The sequence below is a fragment of the Trachinotus anak genome, unplaced genomic scaffold (assembly GCF_046630095.1).
Source record: "Trachinotus anak isolate AG129_WGS33_773 ecotype Australia unplaced genomic scaffold, CSIRO_AGI_Tana_v1 ptg000001l, whole genome shotgun sequence".
In the NCBI taxonomy this organism is placed as follows: Eukaryota; Metazoa; Chordata; class Actinopteri; order Carangiformes; family Carangidae; genus Trachinotus; species Trachinotus anak.
The window spans coordinates 9,472,501-9,490,526 of NW_027273852.1; the positions used below are offsets into that span (position 1 = coordinate 9,472,501).

The 18,026-nt window shown below is 41.1% G+C and overlaps 2 protein-coding genes across 9 annotated transcripts in view; one reads left to right on the top strand and one right to left on the bottom strand.

Moving 5' to 3' along the window:
- Nucleotides 1-11,433, bottom strand: part of evx2 (even-skipped homeobox 2) — a 13,325-nt gene extending 1,892 nt beyond the window's left edge. The window contains exons 1-3 of the mRNA XM_071474885.1: nt 3,731-11,433; nt 3,064-3,305; nt 1-2,492 (exon numbers count right to left, since the gene is read on the bottom strand). The exon at nt 1-2,492 is cut by the window's left edge and continues 1,892 nt beyond it. Of these exons, the coding sequence (XP_071330986.1) occupies nt 1,878-2,492; nt 3,064-3,305; nt 3,731-4,124 (1,251 nt within the window). The 5' untranslated portion in view covers nt 4,125-11,433 and the 3' untranslated portion in view covers nt 1-1,877. The remainder of the gene's footprint in view (nt 2,493-3,063; nt 3,306-3,730) is intronic.
- hoxd12a (homeobox D12a) overlaps nt 1-17,710 on the top strand; it is a 28,141-nt gene extending 10,431 nt beyond the window's left edge. For 7 of the 8 annotated variants that reach the window (XM_071474891.1, XM_071474892.1, XM_071474890.1 and 4 more), the window contains 2 exons: nt 15,205-15,814; nt 16,345-17,710. In XM_071474891.1, coding sequence (XP_071330992.1) covers nt 15,205-15,814; nt 16,345-16,583 — 849 coding nt within the window. In that variant the 3' untranslated portion in view covers nt 16,584-17,710. Of the gene's footprint in view, nt 1-13,135; nt 13,362-15,204; nt 15,815-16,344 lie in introns of those variants that run through there. The other variant, XR_011690108.1, reaches the window with a different exon arrangement.
- Nucleotides 17,711-18,026: the final 316 nt, after the last annotated feature.

Below are 18,026 nucleotides of genomic sequence, written 5' to 3' on the forward strand. Positions count from 1 at the left end.
AATAACATGATTTACATTTCATATTGCACATTTTTTTTTCAAGTTAAAATATTTAAATTCATACAGTCATTGATATTTTAAATACAGAGATATAGAGTTATAACAGAGACTCTAGGGACAAAGGCCAATGCTGTTTTCATCGTTTAATTTCAGTGCTCGTTTATCAGCCCTTTTTTAAAGCCTCTTTTGAGTGGACCGTAAAGAAATGTTCTCCATCTCCATAATTCAGTCTTAATTTTGCACGAAATACAGATCATGAATTTGGCCTATTGGTGAGCTCACAGGCCAATTTGTAGGCTATGTGATAGTCCTACTGGCGTGTACTTTCAGTGTTTTAACATTAAAAAAAAAAAAAACATTCAGCAAGTCACACAAAATAAATACAAAAACAAACAAACAACCAAAAAACAAAAACAAAGAAAAAAAAAACGGTTTTAAAAATAGCCTACCATCCACAGTTCATGAAGCTTTTTTTTTTTTTTTTTTTTTTCTTTTTCTTTCCAGGGCGATCAATAATTCAGTTTCCACCTATCAGTAGGACTATCCATGATATTTGCAAAATATTTCACGATTTACAGTTCACATGTTTTATAATTAACATATTGGTGATGTCCCAACAGGAACGAATAAAATAGCACAGAGCCATTTTTACAGGCGCAGACAGAGTGTAAAGCCAGGCTGTTTTGTCTGAACTTCCGCCTTGCTCAGTCCCGTCACTGCGTGTGCTGAGTGAAGAGGTCCTGTAGGAACGACATACCTATGAAAATACTGGATTTGATCTAATGAGCTTCTGCAGTGTAAACAAAAAGAGGGTAGTGTACGTGTCGAGGTATTTCCCATTATCAGCAAACACATTCTTTTTGAGGGGGCTCTTTATAGGCTCCTTGGTATGTAATATTTTTCAACCCCTCTGTGTGTCAGATATTATCTTTATACAGTGCATTGTGTGTAGCAGGACTGTCGCTTTGTTCCAGGTCTTTTGTATGTCTAATGACTTCCCTCCGCGGGTTGTTAGCACTTGACAGCGGGTCTCAAAACGAGGAACTTTCTTACAGTCACGTATTCAAAGGAGCTCCATCTAGGAACATGATTGGCAATTTTTGTCATGATCCTCTCATTATTAACATAAAAATTGACACGAAAGACGCGCTGCAGAATTATATGCACCTTCTAGCTGATTAGGGGTGTCCCTATAGAGCAGAGGCTGGGTGTTGGAGAAGCTATTGCTGCCAGCATCTCAGTCTATTAGGCCCACAGTGAAGAAAGATATGCTGCTGGGCAGAGAAGCAGGAACCTCCTGCTATCTAAATTTAGAGAGAATAATTATCTCACGTTTGTGTCTTAAAACCATGAGGAGTCCAGATAGCCAGGCTGGATTTGTCATGTTGGATGTTGGACGTTTGAGTCGCAGAAATATGGAGTGTGACCCAGACTCAGTCCCTTAGTTTTAATTTGTGGGAATTGTAGAAACAAGTAAATCCACTTGAAATGGCATCTAAATTGAGACATGGGGGCAGAATGAGGTATGGGGACACTGCATGTTATTTTTCCAAATATGCAAGTCAATCCAGCACAGTCGATAAAAAAATGGTTTACTGGCACAAACGCAAGGAGCCTTTAGAAAAATCTTTTTTATGAGTTGCAAAAATTTCGATGCAGAGCTACTCGTATCTTTTTTTGTTATAAAGAGTTTTTTTGGGGGCGTGGGGGTTGAATCAGACTTTTAGAAATGAATCTTCCTGTGTTTGTGTGTGTGCGTTTACAGTGCTGTCTAAGAAAGGAATGCTTTACCCAAGTGTGATATTTAAAGTAGGCCTATCCCCTAAAGAAGGACGAGAGCAAAAATAAGAAACAAGTCGCGTGGGCTGCGTGATGAGTTATCTGTTAAGTGACGTCTCTTCTCGCTGGTCCGGTGACGGGACTGAGGTCTTGCTGAGAACAGCGGCAGAATACGGCAAAAATCCACTCTCGGATCTTTGCCCCGAAGCTGTGCAGGTAAAGTCAGCGCTGGCGCCCCTGGAGCCCAGCGCGCTGGCCGCCTGGCTGCTGTGGCAGCTGAGACACGAACAAGGCCCGGTGGCTGACGGGGCGCTGACCGCCGCTGCCGCTGCCGCGGCCGCCGCAGCCGCTGACGCCGCCGCGGAGCTGTTCAGGCCTGCGGGTGACTGGTAGAGTCCCGGGTGCCTGAAGCTGCAGAGGAGCTCTGGCCGTGAGTAAGGGTGGGACAGCGCCCGGAAGGTATCGAGGGGGCGGATGGAAGTGGCGAAAGGTGACGAGGCGGCACCGGAGGCGGCGGCGGCGGCCGCTGCTGCCGTGACACCGACGTGCGGGTAGTAATGTAGAGGCATGTGCGAGTGGAAAGGGTAAGGTAGACTTCCTGTCGCTGCCGCATGCGTCATCATGTAAGTGTAGAAGCTGGGGTCTGCTGGATGGGGCCAGGACATCGCCAAACGCTGCCTTTTATCCTTCATCCGCCTGTTCTGGAACCACACCTGCACACAGAGTCAAAACAAGGCCCATATTGAAGCTGCCATGTTGTTTCCAAGCTCTAAATTTAGACCTGAGGAGAGAGTCTCCGCGTCTGCTCAGCCCAGACACTGACTCCTGCACTCATATGAAATATTTCCTATATGTGACCATTGCACATGAAAACCAGCTGTTCTCGCATGGTGCTGGGGTTCAAATCTAACAGCTGACTTCAGTAAAGACACTAAAAATATTTAGTAATTTTGGAGTGAATGGTTTTTTTGTTGTTTTTTTTTAAAAGAAGTAGGCCGGTTGATTTATTGATTACCACCCAAAGAGATCAAAATATAAAAGCGCCATTTTCCAGCACAGGTTAAAAATCAAAACATCACACTGCAACATTTCATGAGCGGAAATGATAATGTTGACTATATTTTCCGAGCAAGAATTTTTTATCAGGTGCTTTATTTTTTTATTTTTTATGCCTGCATCGTTTCTTCCTCTGCTCAAAAACACATGCACACGCCAGCACACACACACACACACACACACACACACACACTGGACAGGAATAATGAAGATTAATCTGTGGTCTACCTTAATTGTAGTCTCGGGCAGATTCAGCGCTGCGGCTAATTCACATCTTCTCGGCCTGGAAACGTAATTTTCCCTGTAAAACTCCTTTTCCAGGCGTCCGATTTGTTCTCTGGTGAAAGCAGTCCGATACCTCCTGACTTGGTCGCTGTTTGAATTGTTTGATCCTCCCGTTGAGTTACCGTTCATATTCGGGAGGGAGTTCGAGCTTGTGTTGGAAGATCCAGAATTACTGTCTGAAAAACCTGCAAATGGAAGCAAACAAATTGTCACTGATATTGATCTTGATAGTGTTGAAATAATATAGAGTTGTGTGTCGCCCTGCAGAAGCTACATTTAACTGTGGCTATATCTGATATGAATAATAATAATAAAAGTACTGCGGCAGATACATTTCTTTATTATCTTATCATATTTTGCTCTTATTAAATTGATCAACATTACTGAATAATAATAATGATGATAATAATAATAATAACAATACTAATAACTAATATTGATAATAACAATAATAATAACCTTTTCTGTTTTAGATGGCGAGGAGTAGCCTAATAGTAGGCATACCAATAATAATAATAATAATAATAATAATAATAATAATATCCGCTATAATAAGATTAAAATATGAATATAAACTGAAATAAAAATAAGAGAAATGCTGAAATCTTACCTTTGTTGTTTTCCTTGTGCTGGCTCGGGGAGCGGTGCGCAGGGCATCCCACCTCCACATCACTGTTAATGTCTGATTCTTGCGAAACTTCGGAGTAAAGGCTCATTTTCTTCCTGCTCTCAGACGATGAAATTTCCGCCGAGGAGGTGTTTTCACTGCCGTGGTGTGTACCGAAAAGACTGTCAATTTCAAACTTGCCCTTCGTCGGGATGTCCCCAAGATTTCCATGGAGAGAAGCCGAAGTTATTCTCGGGCTCAGCCGTCCGCTGTGCTGAGAGTTTTCCAGGGCCTCCAGCACTGAATTTCCAGGCGTGTCTGCGAGTCTCTTCCCTGCGACGGGACTGTGCAGACCTCTCTCCATCAATATCATCTCTTTTCTTATCCTCTCCATCATTAAGCTGTGCAAGACGAGGAAGGAAGAGAAGAGAAAAAAAAAAAAAAAAAAAAAAAAAAAAAACAGCACTCACACACACACACACACACAACACTTGTCCAGGGGGCTGGAGCGCCAATGAGTTGTGTCGGAGCTAAATCCGCATGCAACTCAGCAACTGTCTCCAAATAACTGTCTCTAAACCTTTTTATAAGCAGGACGCCAAAATGAAAGAATCTGAGCGCAATCGACGAGCGACTGCTCAAAATGAGCCGTGCATCCTCCACACAGCAGCGAAATGTCATTCATCAAAAGTGGCCCGCTGTTCGTTGTTAAAATGCTCGGCTGACGTTGCTCCAATGATCATTTATTGTAACAGGTTTATAAGCAAATAAATAGGAGAGGGCTGTCACTTGATGATGGAGGCGGCCTTCGGTCAGACGAATAATATCCAAGTGGAGAGGAGGAGAGGAGTGAGGAGCGAGGCGCCTGTCCCTGGGCTGATCTGAGTCTGCTGTAGATTGCTCTTGGGTTTGGCCTCTTGGGTGAAATTGACAGTCTGATTAATAAAATGAGCGGTGCAGCATTTCCCTCTTCATTTAGGAATATTATTATGCTTTGATTCTCTATTGTTTCCCTCCTCTCTGTTCGCCCTCCCCCTTTCTAATCTTTCTTCTTTTATTTATTCCTCTTATTTCATTTTATTATTATTATTATTATTTTTTTGCAATTTCCACGACTTTACCATTATGTGTGAAGTGCATTAACATTAACGTGGAAGTTTGTGCTTAAAGATTAAAAGTATGTATTTTTTAGACTTTTTGAAACCATGTTGATGTTTTTTTTTTTTAATTTTACTCTGTTTTTCTCCTTTTTTGTATTTTGTCCCACCCAGGTCTTTATTCGTCAACGACACATTTTGATGTGGTGATGATGCCTACATTATTACACATTTCCACACAATAGCACACAGTTATGTGTTCTTTAATGCATGTAGAAGTAGTCTGTTTGTCAGTGCAGTCTTCTTTTTAAAGTCACTAAAACACGTCAGTAATCTTTCAAAATGTAAACAATGATTTGTTCCTGTTGCACATTTTAATTGAAGTCATTTGGTGACAGTTGTGTCGATACACGTTTCCTGTGTTGTTGAATTTGAACGAATTATTCATCTTTAATAGCTTATATTTGAATAGGGTATTATATGTTGTTATTTAAAAAAAAAAAAAACACACAATCTGTCTTTATTTTGAAAAGATAACCACAAAATCACTTCCCGCTCAGCGTCCGTCAGTCTCTGTGTCAAACCCTCTGTCAGCTGCATGGTATTTTGGGTAGTTTATCGGAAAAGACTGGTACATGTATGCTGCAGATTAATTCTAACGCAGACTCCATATGTAAAGACACAACACCCATGCACGGATCCGGGCTTCTCATGTGAAATGACTGGAGAGGCGCCATCAGATTATCCTCTGTGCGTCCTCTGGCGCCTCCTGCAGGCTTTAATATGAATTGCTATCACTTATATTGGCAGTTGAATGGCTGTGGTGGTGCTGTGGGCTTTACCTGATGATCTGACTGGTGTCTGACCTGAGCACTCTACATCTCCACGGAAAATGAGTGTACATGGCAAAACAGACATCGATGACAGAAGGAGATATTGTAATGAGGCTACTGGAAAACGACTTCAGAGGAGCTGAAATTGCTGCAAAGCCAAAGATGTGTTATACTGGTGAGGAATATGATTCATATCAGGTTCATATCAGAGCAATAGAAGAACATACTGTGGCTTTGATTTTAATACCTGGGCACGCCATGGTGCTAACATTCTCTGTCATTTGTTTAAAAAAAACAATCAGTTTTTGTAAAATAATGTTCTAGGAGAACCATGTTTTACACCTTCCATGATAAAACCAATTAATGACGGGGGCCTGTGAATATTCTCATTTGTCCAGGTGAGGTGAAACGTCTTCCTTGACAAATAACCAAGTCCAGTTGCTTTCGATTTAAAACTCCTTTGAGGCAATTAATGACAGTTTCACTAGATAAAACTGATGTTAAATGCACCCATCACTTTGTTAGTGGACACAATATTTTCTTTACTTTTTGAATATAAAAAAAGAAAAAACAAAAACATTACACTCAAGTCAGACTCTGGTATGCATTCTCCTCTCTAAAAGCTTTGGGAATTTACATTTATGATAATTAGGTCATTTGCATACACACACTTGATTAATTGTGCAGCTGATGAGTCTTTCTAAGACCAGAGTTTCATCTTAAGGGACAATCTTATGCTGCGGGCATTTTTTAGCTGTATAATGTCTGACTGTTGGAAATTGACTTGTGGATCATTATATAATCCATATCTCACTTTTCTGATCAGCTCTTTTTCTTGGCCAACAGCTATAGGCAGAGAAGGAAAAATCTAAAGTAGTTCACCTTGTCTTTGCTTGGCAGCTTTCTTTCGTTAAAGCCATGAAGTGATATTCTTAAAAGTGTTCATTTGTCACTGTGGTCTCAGCATTAGCGTACAATAGAAGCACCGTCGTCTTCCCCGTTGGATTATTAGGTTTCTAAAGTCATTGCTTGCATCTTCACTTTTTTGAGTTTTTGTTTTCCTTTTCAAAAACCAAAATTGAATTATGGACCTTTTTCACACAAGACATTTATACAAGTCACAGTAGGAAAAGCACTGGTGTGAATAATAAACTTACTGATGGCCGGATTTTATTTATCTGTAAATATTATTAGTTACACCTGTAGGTGTATGTCAGCGTGAGCCAACATATCTGCTGTGGGAAGGGTGTGTTGGTTTCAGGGGAAGAATACTTTTTTTTTTGAGCAACTGTGGATAGCCCAGACATCACACACCATATTAGAGCTGGAGTCTGGCTGGCTGTGGCTCAGGTGATAGAGTGGGCTGTCGGCTGATCGCGGAGTTGGTGGTTCGATCCCCAGGTCCTCCCGTTTGCTTGCAGAAGTTTCCTCGCTTATAAGTTGCTTTGCCAAATGAGTAAATGTAAATGTCTTTCCCTCTCTCTCTCTCTGCTGCCACATTTATATGTTTACATCAGGGGTTTCATGCGGACGACTTGAGGTGGCTCTGAAGCTGTTGTTCAGAGGCTGATTCATGGCACAGATACGTTACTAATGCTCTCCAGATGAAGGGTGCAGTTTCACTGAACATCAACATGTTGAATGAACATGCATTAAGGACAGTTTAGGATGCAAATATGAACCTGCAGCAGGTTAGGGCAAATAGTTTCTTGGGTTATTTTCAAATAACTTCACACATGAGTAACTAAGACTACAGACTGAAATCGAAGTCGCAGGGTTCGGTGCCGTAATTTTACAGTTCTCTATTCTCATTGGGCATTTCTCTGTGGTAGTTAAGTTGTAGTTTGTTAAATGAAGTGAACATTAGACAAACTAGATTCTAACTGATTGAAAACCATGTGATGAACATCCAGCGTTGGCCATAATGGTGAATGTTTATTGTAAAATATGATGAATATGCAAAACATTATTCCGTAACTGTAAAAAATGAATATAAAACACAACAGGCTGTAAAGCTGGCTAGATTTCACAATAAATGGCAGATCTAAGGGATAAGTACACATTTCATTTTATTTCATTTCATTCATTCATTCATTTCTAAATACAACACTCATTAATCCACTTTTCTGTAAATTTGTAAGTGTCTGACAACAATAACTACAACATCAGTATTCTCAAGACAGTACACAAGCCATGTAAATCAACAGAAAGCAGCAGGACATCGATGCATTAACTTCACAATAACATCTACTGTTGGGTCGTATTACCCAGCATTCCTCTAGGGGCCATTGGAGGAAGTGCATTTTAGGGCACTTGGTTCAGGTGGAAGTCACCTCTCAGACGGCTGCTTTCTTACTGGGACCCCAACCAGCCCAGATCCTGATACTTATTGTATTTTGTGAAACAAATTGTTGCTGATGTTCTTCAAATTTATTCGTATAGATTTAAAGATGAGTTCATGAAGGCAGCAGGAAGGAGAAGTAAGGTTAAATGCTGCACAATAAGCTTGTTGTCAAAATAAATATTAATTGGTTAAATAGAAATCTAGCTCCTTTACTCACTTTAATCACTCATCAATAGCAGATGATCAGTGAATATATTTCATATTTAGGAGACCTATTTAGGAGAGGGTCAAGTCTGGAAACCTTGATGGTTTAATCCAGTTTCAAGGTATGTGAAGATTATTGGGGCATCCCACAAACAAGCTACAGATAATGTTAATGGAGACCATAATCAAGTGATGTTTAGCTATGTTTGGATGAGACAGAAGATGTAAATAAGCATTTTCACTTGACATCCAGTACATACATTTTCTTCAGAGGAAATGTTTAAGCAACCACTGTACTTGCATTCATTTACAGGTATTGGGTTTCATGCATCGGTACAAATCTTATTTCTATTAAATAAGATCAGTTTCTGGTACCGTTGGAGCAGTGGACAAGCTACTACATCTGATGTTAGTTTGAACTTCTTTGTCAGAAACATGAATTAGTGTAAACATGTGAAGTTATATACTCACCAAGCACTTTTCCCTGGAACACCAAACTGAGCAGAGCCTCCCTTTGCTCTAAAGACTGTCTCAGATCTTTGTGGCATGGATTCAGCCAGATTTTGGGAACATCCCTTTGAGATTCTTCTCCATTGCGTCTCATCATTTCTGCAGATTTGTAAGCTGCAAATCTCCTGTTCTTCCACATTTCAATTTTTTTTTACTGGAGTTAGATCTGGTGACTTTTGCTTTGTGGCATAGTGCATTATCATGCTGGAAGTAGTCATTAGAAGATGGTCAGTTGTGGCCATAAAGGGATGCAAATGGTCAGCACCAATGCTCAGATAGACTGTGGCATTCAAACCATGGTTGATTGGTATTAAGGGACCCAAAGTGTGCCAAGAAAACATTCCCCGCATCATTACACCAACACCACCAGCCTGGACTGTTGACACAAAGCAGGTTGCGTTCATGGATTCGTGTTGTTGACTCCAAATTCTGACCCTGCCATCTGCGTCCCTCAGCAGAAATCTAGATTCATCAGACCAGGCCACGTTTTTCCAGTCTTCAACTGTCCAGTTTTGATGAGCCAGTTCCCACTGTGGCCTCAGATTTCTGTTCTTGGCTGACAGGAGTGAAACCCGACATGTTCGTCTGCTGTTGTAGCCCATCCACCTCAAGGGTCAGCATGTTGTTCATTCTCAGATGCTTTCCTGCTCACTACAGTCGTAAACAGCCGTTATCAGAGTCACTGTAGCCCGCCATAAGCAGGTGTAAAGGTGTTCCCAATAAAGTGCTTGGCGAGTGTAGATCCCACTGTTAACAGGTTATGCAGCAGAAGCAGCTGTGAATACAGTATGAACCGCTGTGAACACTATGCAGGAGTGAACTGACCCAGTGCTGCGGGGATAATCTCTCGTGTCACGGTGACACAATAACTACAGATCAGAGACGAGGAAGGGAAATTTGAAGCACAGTCTTGCATGTTATACCCTGTTAAGTAACCTATACATACTTAGTGTGTTTTAGATCTAATGTTTTTCCTATGTTCCATGACCCCTTGACTCATGATCGCTTCTAAGTTCTCCACCCTCCTCAAAAATGCAACAGAAAAAAAAAAAGAAAAGATGTGAGCTGTTTCTTTTCAATTAACAGCTGCAGCAGACAACAGAAATAAATGTACAACATACCCAGATGACACATGACCCGCAGCCAGAATGAAAAACAGGAGTAACACTGGAGGGGTTTCAGCTGTGTCATGGAATTTATTATTGCTGCAAAAACAAAACATCTGAAAGCAGGTTTAAGAAGGGTCATTTTGCTTCGAAACAATTCACATGCCAAAGGGGTTTGTAACATTTTGTATCCTCAGCTCTTTTATATCGATGACCATCTGCATCTGCTTACTTTAACACAGCCAAGTTGTGGCCTATATCACGTTGTGTTGCACATATAGCTCTGCTATACATTTAAATAACAGTGCGGTGTGTTCTGGCTCCTGCTGAAGGTGGTTTCCAGATAAATGCAGTGCGCTGAGGTAGTGTTTAGTAGAGCCTGGGTGCCATGTGTAGGTCTGTACCTCTGATCCAAATCTCAGCCACAAACAACTCAGTGATCAAATGTCTGTGTGTTCAGTGCTGTTGCTTTCTGCCAGCTTCACGCCAGTTGGCCCTTGCTCGTCTGCAGGCTTCTTTCCTTAACGGAGAGCGCCATCTAGCGGCGCCTTCTTGTGAATGCAGAGGACTGAGCGACAGGACGGGGACCCCGACCTGCCATGTTTGGAAAACACTTTCTCTCTGTGACACAAAGGGAACAGCACAGTTACATGGTATTGTTGCAGCGCAGAGCAAGATTCACAAACATCTCAGATACAGTTTGATGATGACGTGTGAGCATTTTGTCACATGGAAGCTGGCAGGACCAGGCTGTCTGGAGGGTATGAAATGAATTTCATGTCCAACAGGGTCAGTGGTAAAAGTTTCAGGGACATTATTCACAGTTTTAAATGATATTTTAAAGATGTTGCTCTTTGTAAACGAGTCATTACAGCAGATGCCAAAAGTGCATGTTCTCCAATCTCGTTGTAAAATTCTGTAACGCTTAGCCTACTTCAATGTAGCTTAAACCTTACTTTACTATTGAGGAAGTAGCCCAACTGTAGAGTCCCAATTTGAAATATATATTTTATCGGCTATATGTCACTTTGGTGGGAAGATGCTACTCAACTTGAGCAGACACAAAGTAATAGTGAAATAATCATCATGCAGCATTTTACTCCCGGGGCGAAAATAGTAATGATGGGCCCATGTGAATCGTTAGAAATGACTGGGCAGTTTATTTATTTATTTATTTATTTATTTTTTATAGTTTTGTGCCTCTCGGCAGCTGATTCGGGGGTTAAACAGAAATAATTAACTTTTTATTTTTATACTCCACTCACACCTTAGCTCCATTTCTTGGCACTTACGCAAAAATGGTAAAACATATATACATATATATTTTTAAATGTTAACGTTGCATTTGGATCATTTTAGTTGAAAATAAACCTGGTTACAATGTTTTCGACTGACCTTTATAAAGGAATTAGCCCACGATGAAACTGTGTGGGCATTTCCCCTGAAAAAGTCAACGACCAAGAGATCTAGTCTGGTTAAAGTTTACTTGTTTAGTTAGTTTGCAGATAATTAAGTACATTTAGTCTGTAAAGTTTCCACTGAGTGAATAGGTGTAATTAGAACAAGCTGAATATTTTTTTTCCTCCCTCCAAGCTATGTCTCCACAATCCAGTTACTTGAAAATACTTCTAATACTTACATGAAATAAGGCCCCTAAAAACATCCGTGCGGTTTAATTTACAAGTTTACAAGTCTTTTCCCTGAGGAAAAAAATCTCTTTACTTTGTGTCCACACATCTGATTTGTATTTAAAGTGATTCCGTTTCGATGCTGTCGTTAACCGGTCGGGTCCCTTCAGCCAAACAAAGTTTTAGTCCCGCGGTTTTAAGAAATGAAACTTCACTGAGAAATCTGGAGCCCGCTCTGTAAAAATCCTGCAAAGGGCCGTTCGCCCGTCTCTTACCTGTGGCTCCATCTGCTTGAAAAGATATTCAGGAGTTTCACATGCTCCCTCAGCGCCAAATGGACACGATTACAGGGCCCAGAAAATCATCTGATGCCCCACTTTCCTCTCCTTTCCCCAAATGAGTGCGCTTAGCTTCAATCTGTCTACACTTTACACCAGGAGAGCAAAGAAATCCAACCTATAAACCCACATCCTGCGTGAAACACACTTCCACCGCCACTGACTCAATGATCGGTTGGGATTTCAACACTTGGGAGGCTGAAGGCAACGTTTTCTCAGCCCAGAGAACTTGAACGAGGGAAGCAGCAAGTTTATTACCAAGGACAATAGACGGCGGATGGCTTCCTTCAAAGGGCCTGGGAAAACAAGCAGTTTGGCTCCTGACACCCTAAACCTGGAGGAGAGCAGCTAGTGGCTCTAAACCCGAACACCAAAACTTCTTCTAGTTCCCTCTTTTTGGCAGCCTGTCTGCTTTTGGAGCTTGTAGCAAAACTTAAAGCCTGGATGTCACATATATAAACTCCTTTTTATTTATTTATTTATTTTTTTAAAAGGGGAAAAATCCTTTGGGCTATAGGAGCTGCGCGGTCAGTGGCGTTATGAGGACAATTTGTCGTTTGGCAGAACAGATGAAAATGACCTGCAGCGTAATTTCCCAGATATATTCTGTCAGAAAGTTTATGATGAAACGACTGTGATCATTTTCTTCTTTTCAGTAAGCGTTCACTTGTTTTCCCCACAGCTGTTCTGATGTAGCTTTTCATTTAATTTTCATTGTTTCAGATTTAATTCATAAAATTCCCCGTGTTTCGCTAGTTTTGCGTGTATCTGAGATTTGTGTTTTTATATCGCCGTTATTGGGTCTGAAGGTTCAACACATTATACTAACTTTTGAATACAGGCCCAAACTAAAGATGTTTTAAAGAAAAAAAGGAAAAAGAAACAAAAACAAAACAAAAAACCACAGATTCAAATGATCAAAACAGCTCATGTAAACCGGTTTTCATTAGTTTTCACTCAGCAGAAAATGTAGTTAGTTATTTAACATCGCTACCTTTGTTTTTGGTTTTTATATTCGTACAATGCTTAATTCGTGGCCAGTTCTAGTAAATATTTCAGATTTAAACGCCTATTAGTTGTATTTTTAGCTTTATTAGTTACATTTCTGGAATAAATATCTAACTGTAGCTTTTTCCAGTTGTCTCATTTATTTTTTCATTTAAACATAATTTGCAACAAAAGGATGTTTGTGTAGTTTTCATAATTGTCTTACTCTTGAATGCAGATGTTATTATAGACCAAGGTGTAGACTATATTATCATATGGTCCCTCATTTATTCTTATTTATTTATTTATTTGCGAGTGTACATAGCTTGTTGATACTGAAACTACTGGTGTTTCCTTGCAGAATGAAGACACTGACAAACGATGGAGGGAGCAGGGACAGCATGGCAGCAGGGGACCGTCGGTCTGTGTGAACTTGTGCCGCCACCTATTGGACTAGAGCCGCAACACCGCCAATGATTTGCTGAAAACAGTGAATTTGAGAAACTTGTGTGGTTTAAACCCTGAACCTGTCTAATCTCAGTTTCAGTGTGAAATGTATATTTTTTAAATCATTATTATTATTATTATGAGAAGCCTCCTCAGACTTTCTTTCTCGTCATACATAAACAAAGCAAGCCTGCGTTTGAACCTGGATAAAGTGGAGTCATAAGAATCCCATTTATGAGAATCTGTGGTAGTTACACAGAATTATTTTGAGGATTGTTGGTGTTACAGTGAAGAGAACAGTCATCCCCTAAATACACAATGTCCCCACTATATGCTGGAGACCCAACTAAAAACACAACTGCTCCAAGTCTTCAATGTCAGTGTATTTTATTTTTGAACTCTCCACCCCCCAACACACACACACACACACACACACACACTTACTTAATCCTGTCTGTGAGAAATTTCGGAGTGTGCAGAATAATTCTCTTCACTGATAGGCTGCCACAAAAACAGTCTGTTAACCCGGACTACAGTTAAATTTCATCTGAGTCGATTCCCTGGAATATTTTAGAAACGCGAGGTTATGATTGATTATAAAACACGCAGTTAAACACTTGACCATATACATCGTTAAATCCCCACAGGAGCAGTGTATTTATTTAAGAAAGTACTGAAAGTACTAGACAGTGTCGGTAAAATGGACTTGGATCAGTAGTTTCAATATTTATCCAATGGATTTGACTGTAAAGAAGTGTAAACAGAGGGAGATTTTTTTCTTCTTCTTCTAGTTACGGCTCATTTTAATTTTAAAGAGCAAACATTTAACTAGAGCTTCTCATGGCGGCGCCACGCAGAGGGTTTTCAAGAGAAGCGACGGTTGTAATGGTCCTTTCCTTCTCTCCGGAAAATAACAGTTCCTTTTTTTTTTTTTTAAATAGACAATATAAACCTAAACTGCACCAGAGGTTAAGTTTATATGAGATATGGCTTTAATGGGAGAAAATCAGCGTAGAAACCTGCGGACTTCTATAGGGCTGAAAACACCGGTTTCAATGATGATTCAGTTGAAATCATTCACACTGGGCGAGACGGTTTCCTCAGAGGTCGATGTGCACCCTCGAAATGCGGATACATTTCATTGTGTGTTTCTCATATGTTGTCTTCAGTCCACAGCTCGGAGGCGAATACGAATATATAGGCCACATTGTTTACAAGGGAGGCAGCGCAAGAAAAGCAGCACCTCCAGGGCCACAGTGTACTGTAGCTAATCTAATGTCCTCAAGCCAGATACAGTGGGCCTCCACTGAATGTTATCTGTGTGAAGCTGATAATGCTGGATTGTTGAGACTGCGTGTGGCACTAGGGGATTTTTCACCGCCGCGTACATCTGCCTGTGCAGTAATCTCTCTTGTAATTTCATTGTACAGTTCGTGGAATATAGGCTACGTGGTGCTTTTAAGACATTTTATCGTGCTTTGATGTCACTGCAAGGAATGACTTTGAACCCAAATTTTTCTGTGAGGGTTGTAATTGTGCACTGGAAGTAGCCTGTTCCATGAAGCCTATAGAAAGCAGTGCCTCGGGTCTCCTGTGGTGCATTTAAGACCCTGTATTTACCCTTGTACTATAAACTATAAGGGGTGAGTCTGCAGAGTCACATTGTCCTCCTTCAGGTCACAACTCCCAAATAAAACCCGTGCTCATGTGCTTTCAAATAGAGCTCCTGGCACTGAAATTGACATAAGTCAAATATTCTTCAGATACCTCTGACATTTTTTTTTCCTGTAGTCTATAAATATAGAAGACTCCACGGATCTGTGGATTTTAACTTCATCCCCCACCCACCCAATACCAAAATATGTCCTCATGGAGTATTTTGCCTTGCAGTATTGAGAGCGAGGGTGGGGCGGGACAACAGAGTTTGCATATCACGTGACGCCGTATTAACAAATCAACAATTACCTTCCCTTTATTCTCCAGGAGTTGCTAAAAGGCTTGCAAGAAGCGTTTGAGGGAAGCTCCATGGAAATGTGTGAGCGGAATCCTTTAAATCCCGGCTACGTTGGTTCTCTGTTGAATTTTGCTCCACCTGAGTCGCTGTATTTCTCCAACTTGCGGGGTAATGGAGCCCACATACCCGGGCTGCATCAGATCCCTTACAACAGGAGAGAGGTGTGCACGCTCCCGTGGACTCCCTCAAGTTCGTGCACGTCTAGACCAGCAGCACCGCCGCCACAGAGCCGCGCCTTCGGCGGCTACTGTCCGCCGTTCCTGTCCAATAACTCGGTGTCTGTAAACACCAGCTCCTCCGGCGGCCACGTCAAGGCGCATTTGGAAGAGTCGGCTCGATGCTTTCAGGACGCAAACCACAAGACAGAGGAGCCCGGCAGACAGGACGAGGTCTACGCCGGGGAGCATGGGGCAGTCAGTGACCGCGGCTACTCAGATCTCCACAGCCGGTCTCTCGGTTCTGGAGCCCAGATAAACGCGGATTCAGCAGGTCCGCTGAATGTGAACGGCACCAAACAGGAACAGAACTGCTTTCAGCCGCCGTCCAGTAACACATGCTCCAGGACGACTTTTGCTGAAGGTTAGGTATCCTATAGAATTGTTCTGTTGTTTTCACAATTTCTACAATTAATATGTAGAAATCATAATTATGTAATTGTGATATAACACAATATGGACTTGATATGTGCTTATGAGTAGTTCCTGTATCTTAATTTATGGCAATAACTGTTTATCTCCTATTACATTATTATAATGGACTAATCCATTTCCATTGGCTGGTATTGTTACATAGGAGGTAGCCTATACTTAGACTTTATAGTTTGTGTTATATAATGAGTTCACTCTTTACAATTTTCATCTCCTATGGCATTAATTTTATTATAATATTCCTATTGTGTCCGGATAGATAGATACTGCACGTGGTAATAATAGCTCTATTTTGCTATTTCTAGGCTACAGTAGATGCGCCTTCTTATATTTACCACAACATCATTAAAACATATGTTTTGCAGGATACAGTCAGTTCTATAAGCAGCAGAAGCAGTTATTTCCCTACAGAGATTATTATTGTTGCTGTATAAAACCTGTTCCCACCTCTGCTCCCCCCAGGTGCCCCATGGTGCTCGTCACAAGTGAAAACCCGAAAGAAGAGAAAGCCTTACTCGAAGCCACAGCTGGCTGAACTTGAGAATGAATTCATGATGAATGAATTCATCAACAGACAGAAACGCAAAGAGCTGTCAGACAGACTGGACCTGAGCGACCAACAAGTGAAAATATGGTTTCAGAACCGGAGGATGAAGAAGAAGCGACTCATGATGCGCGAACAGGCCTTTTCCGCGTACTGATGACCTTTGGACTTGATCATGACCAGCAGCGCACACAACACGTTGTGTTGCAGCCTTGTATGAATGTTGCGGCACATTAGGAGCCCTCTCTGTTTGTGGCACTGACTTGTATTTATAGCCTAAATAAATGTTAAATGTTTGTGTTCCAGTCACACAATAGGCTACTGTGTTATCAAGTCGCAGCCAGTGCTGGGATATTTATAGCAGGCTGACAAAAATACACTGCAGATTAGGATACAACTGATTTTTACCCAGCTGGTCATCTGACCGAGGCCCTCCAAATCGGTAGTAGGCCCTGACTCCTGCTGGGCCTTGGCGCGGTTTAAAAAATAAAACTGAAAGCCTGATTCTTTCTCATCCAGCACAGACGTCAGGCCTGTTTAAGCAGGATCACTCTGTGCGTTTCTGTGCGTTTTGTAAGATGGCCTGCGCATGTAGTGCAGGCCTAATGTGGAAGCAAACAGTCAAGTTCATGTTTACGGACGAATAAAACATCAACAGAAGTCAGTATTTCAACGTGTATTATAACTGCATGTCTATTTCCCTAATTGCTGTTATTTAGTTAAATGCCAGAGTTCCCTGTTTAAGTCTGTTAAAATGAGCAACGTTACGTTTTTTTGTTTTTTTGTTGTTTTTTTTTTTTGTCCTGTGTGGCCGCGGCCACATTCAAGTTCGGTCAGTGGAGGGGAAGATTTGCGGCCGCATTTTAGTGGTAGAAGGTGTTTTCTTCAAATGTCTGTGAAACAAGTGGCTTTGTGGATGTGAGACGTTCTGGTTGTCAGTTGCAGCAGCGTTATAACTGCGCTGAATGAAGCTCGGGTTTTCACTGTCAGGCCTGGTTTTGTGTTGCTGCAAACAAACGTGATTGTACAGCGACAACATGAAACGGTTGCATTGGACTCCCTCTTGCTTTGAAAAAAACCTATCATTTATAACTTCATAAATACTTGATTCATGTATATTTAACCTCGGATTGGACTTATTTAAAGAGCATTCCGGAAAGCATGTTGTTGGTAAACATAAAAATGTGGATGAGACTCTTTACGCACGGACCAGAGGTCTTGTAAAGTTGACGCAACCTGAGGATGAATACATTTGTAAATAAAACACATTTTAAAAGACCTGCAGCCAAGTTGTTGTGCATGATGTGAGTGGTTTTCCATTTTTAAGCAAGATATTGAATAGAGAGTTTAACCATGGACTTCACTTTTACACAGTTTGAGTCAAGATCATCAGTCAGTTGCTCTCTAGTTGATGATAATAGCTTATTTATCTGTTGAGATACACAGAAGCTCAAAGCAGCCTGCAGCCTGTACCAACATTTATTTTATTTATTTATTTCTTTTTACTTTTTTCTTTTTTAAATAGAGGCCAGAAGGATTTATTTAGGAGACCTCGATGGTTATGTCTGCGGCGGTGGAAGGAGTGCGTACGAGTTTCCTC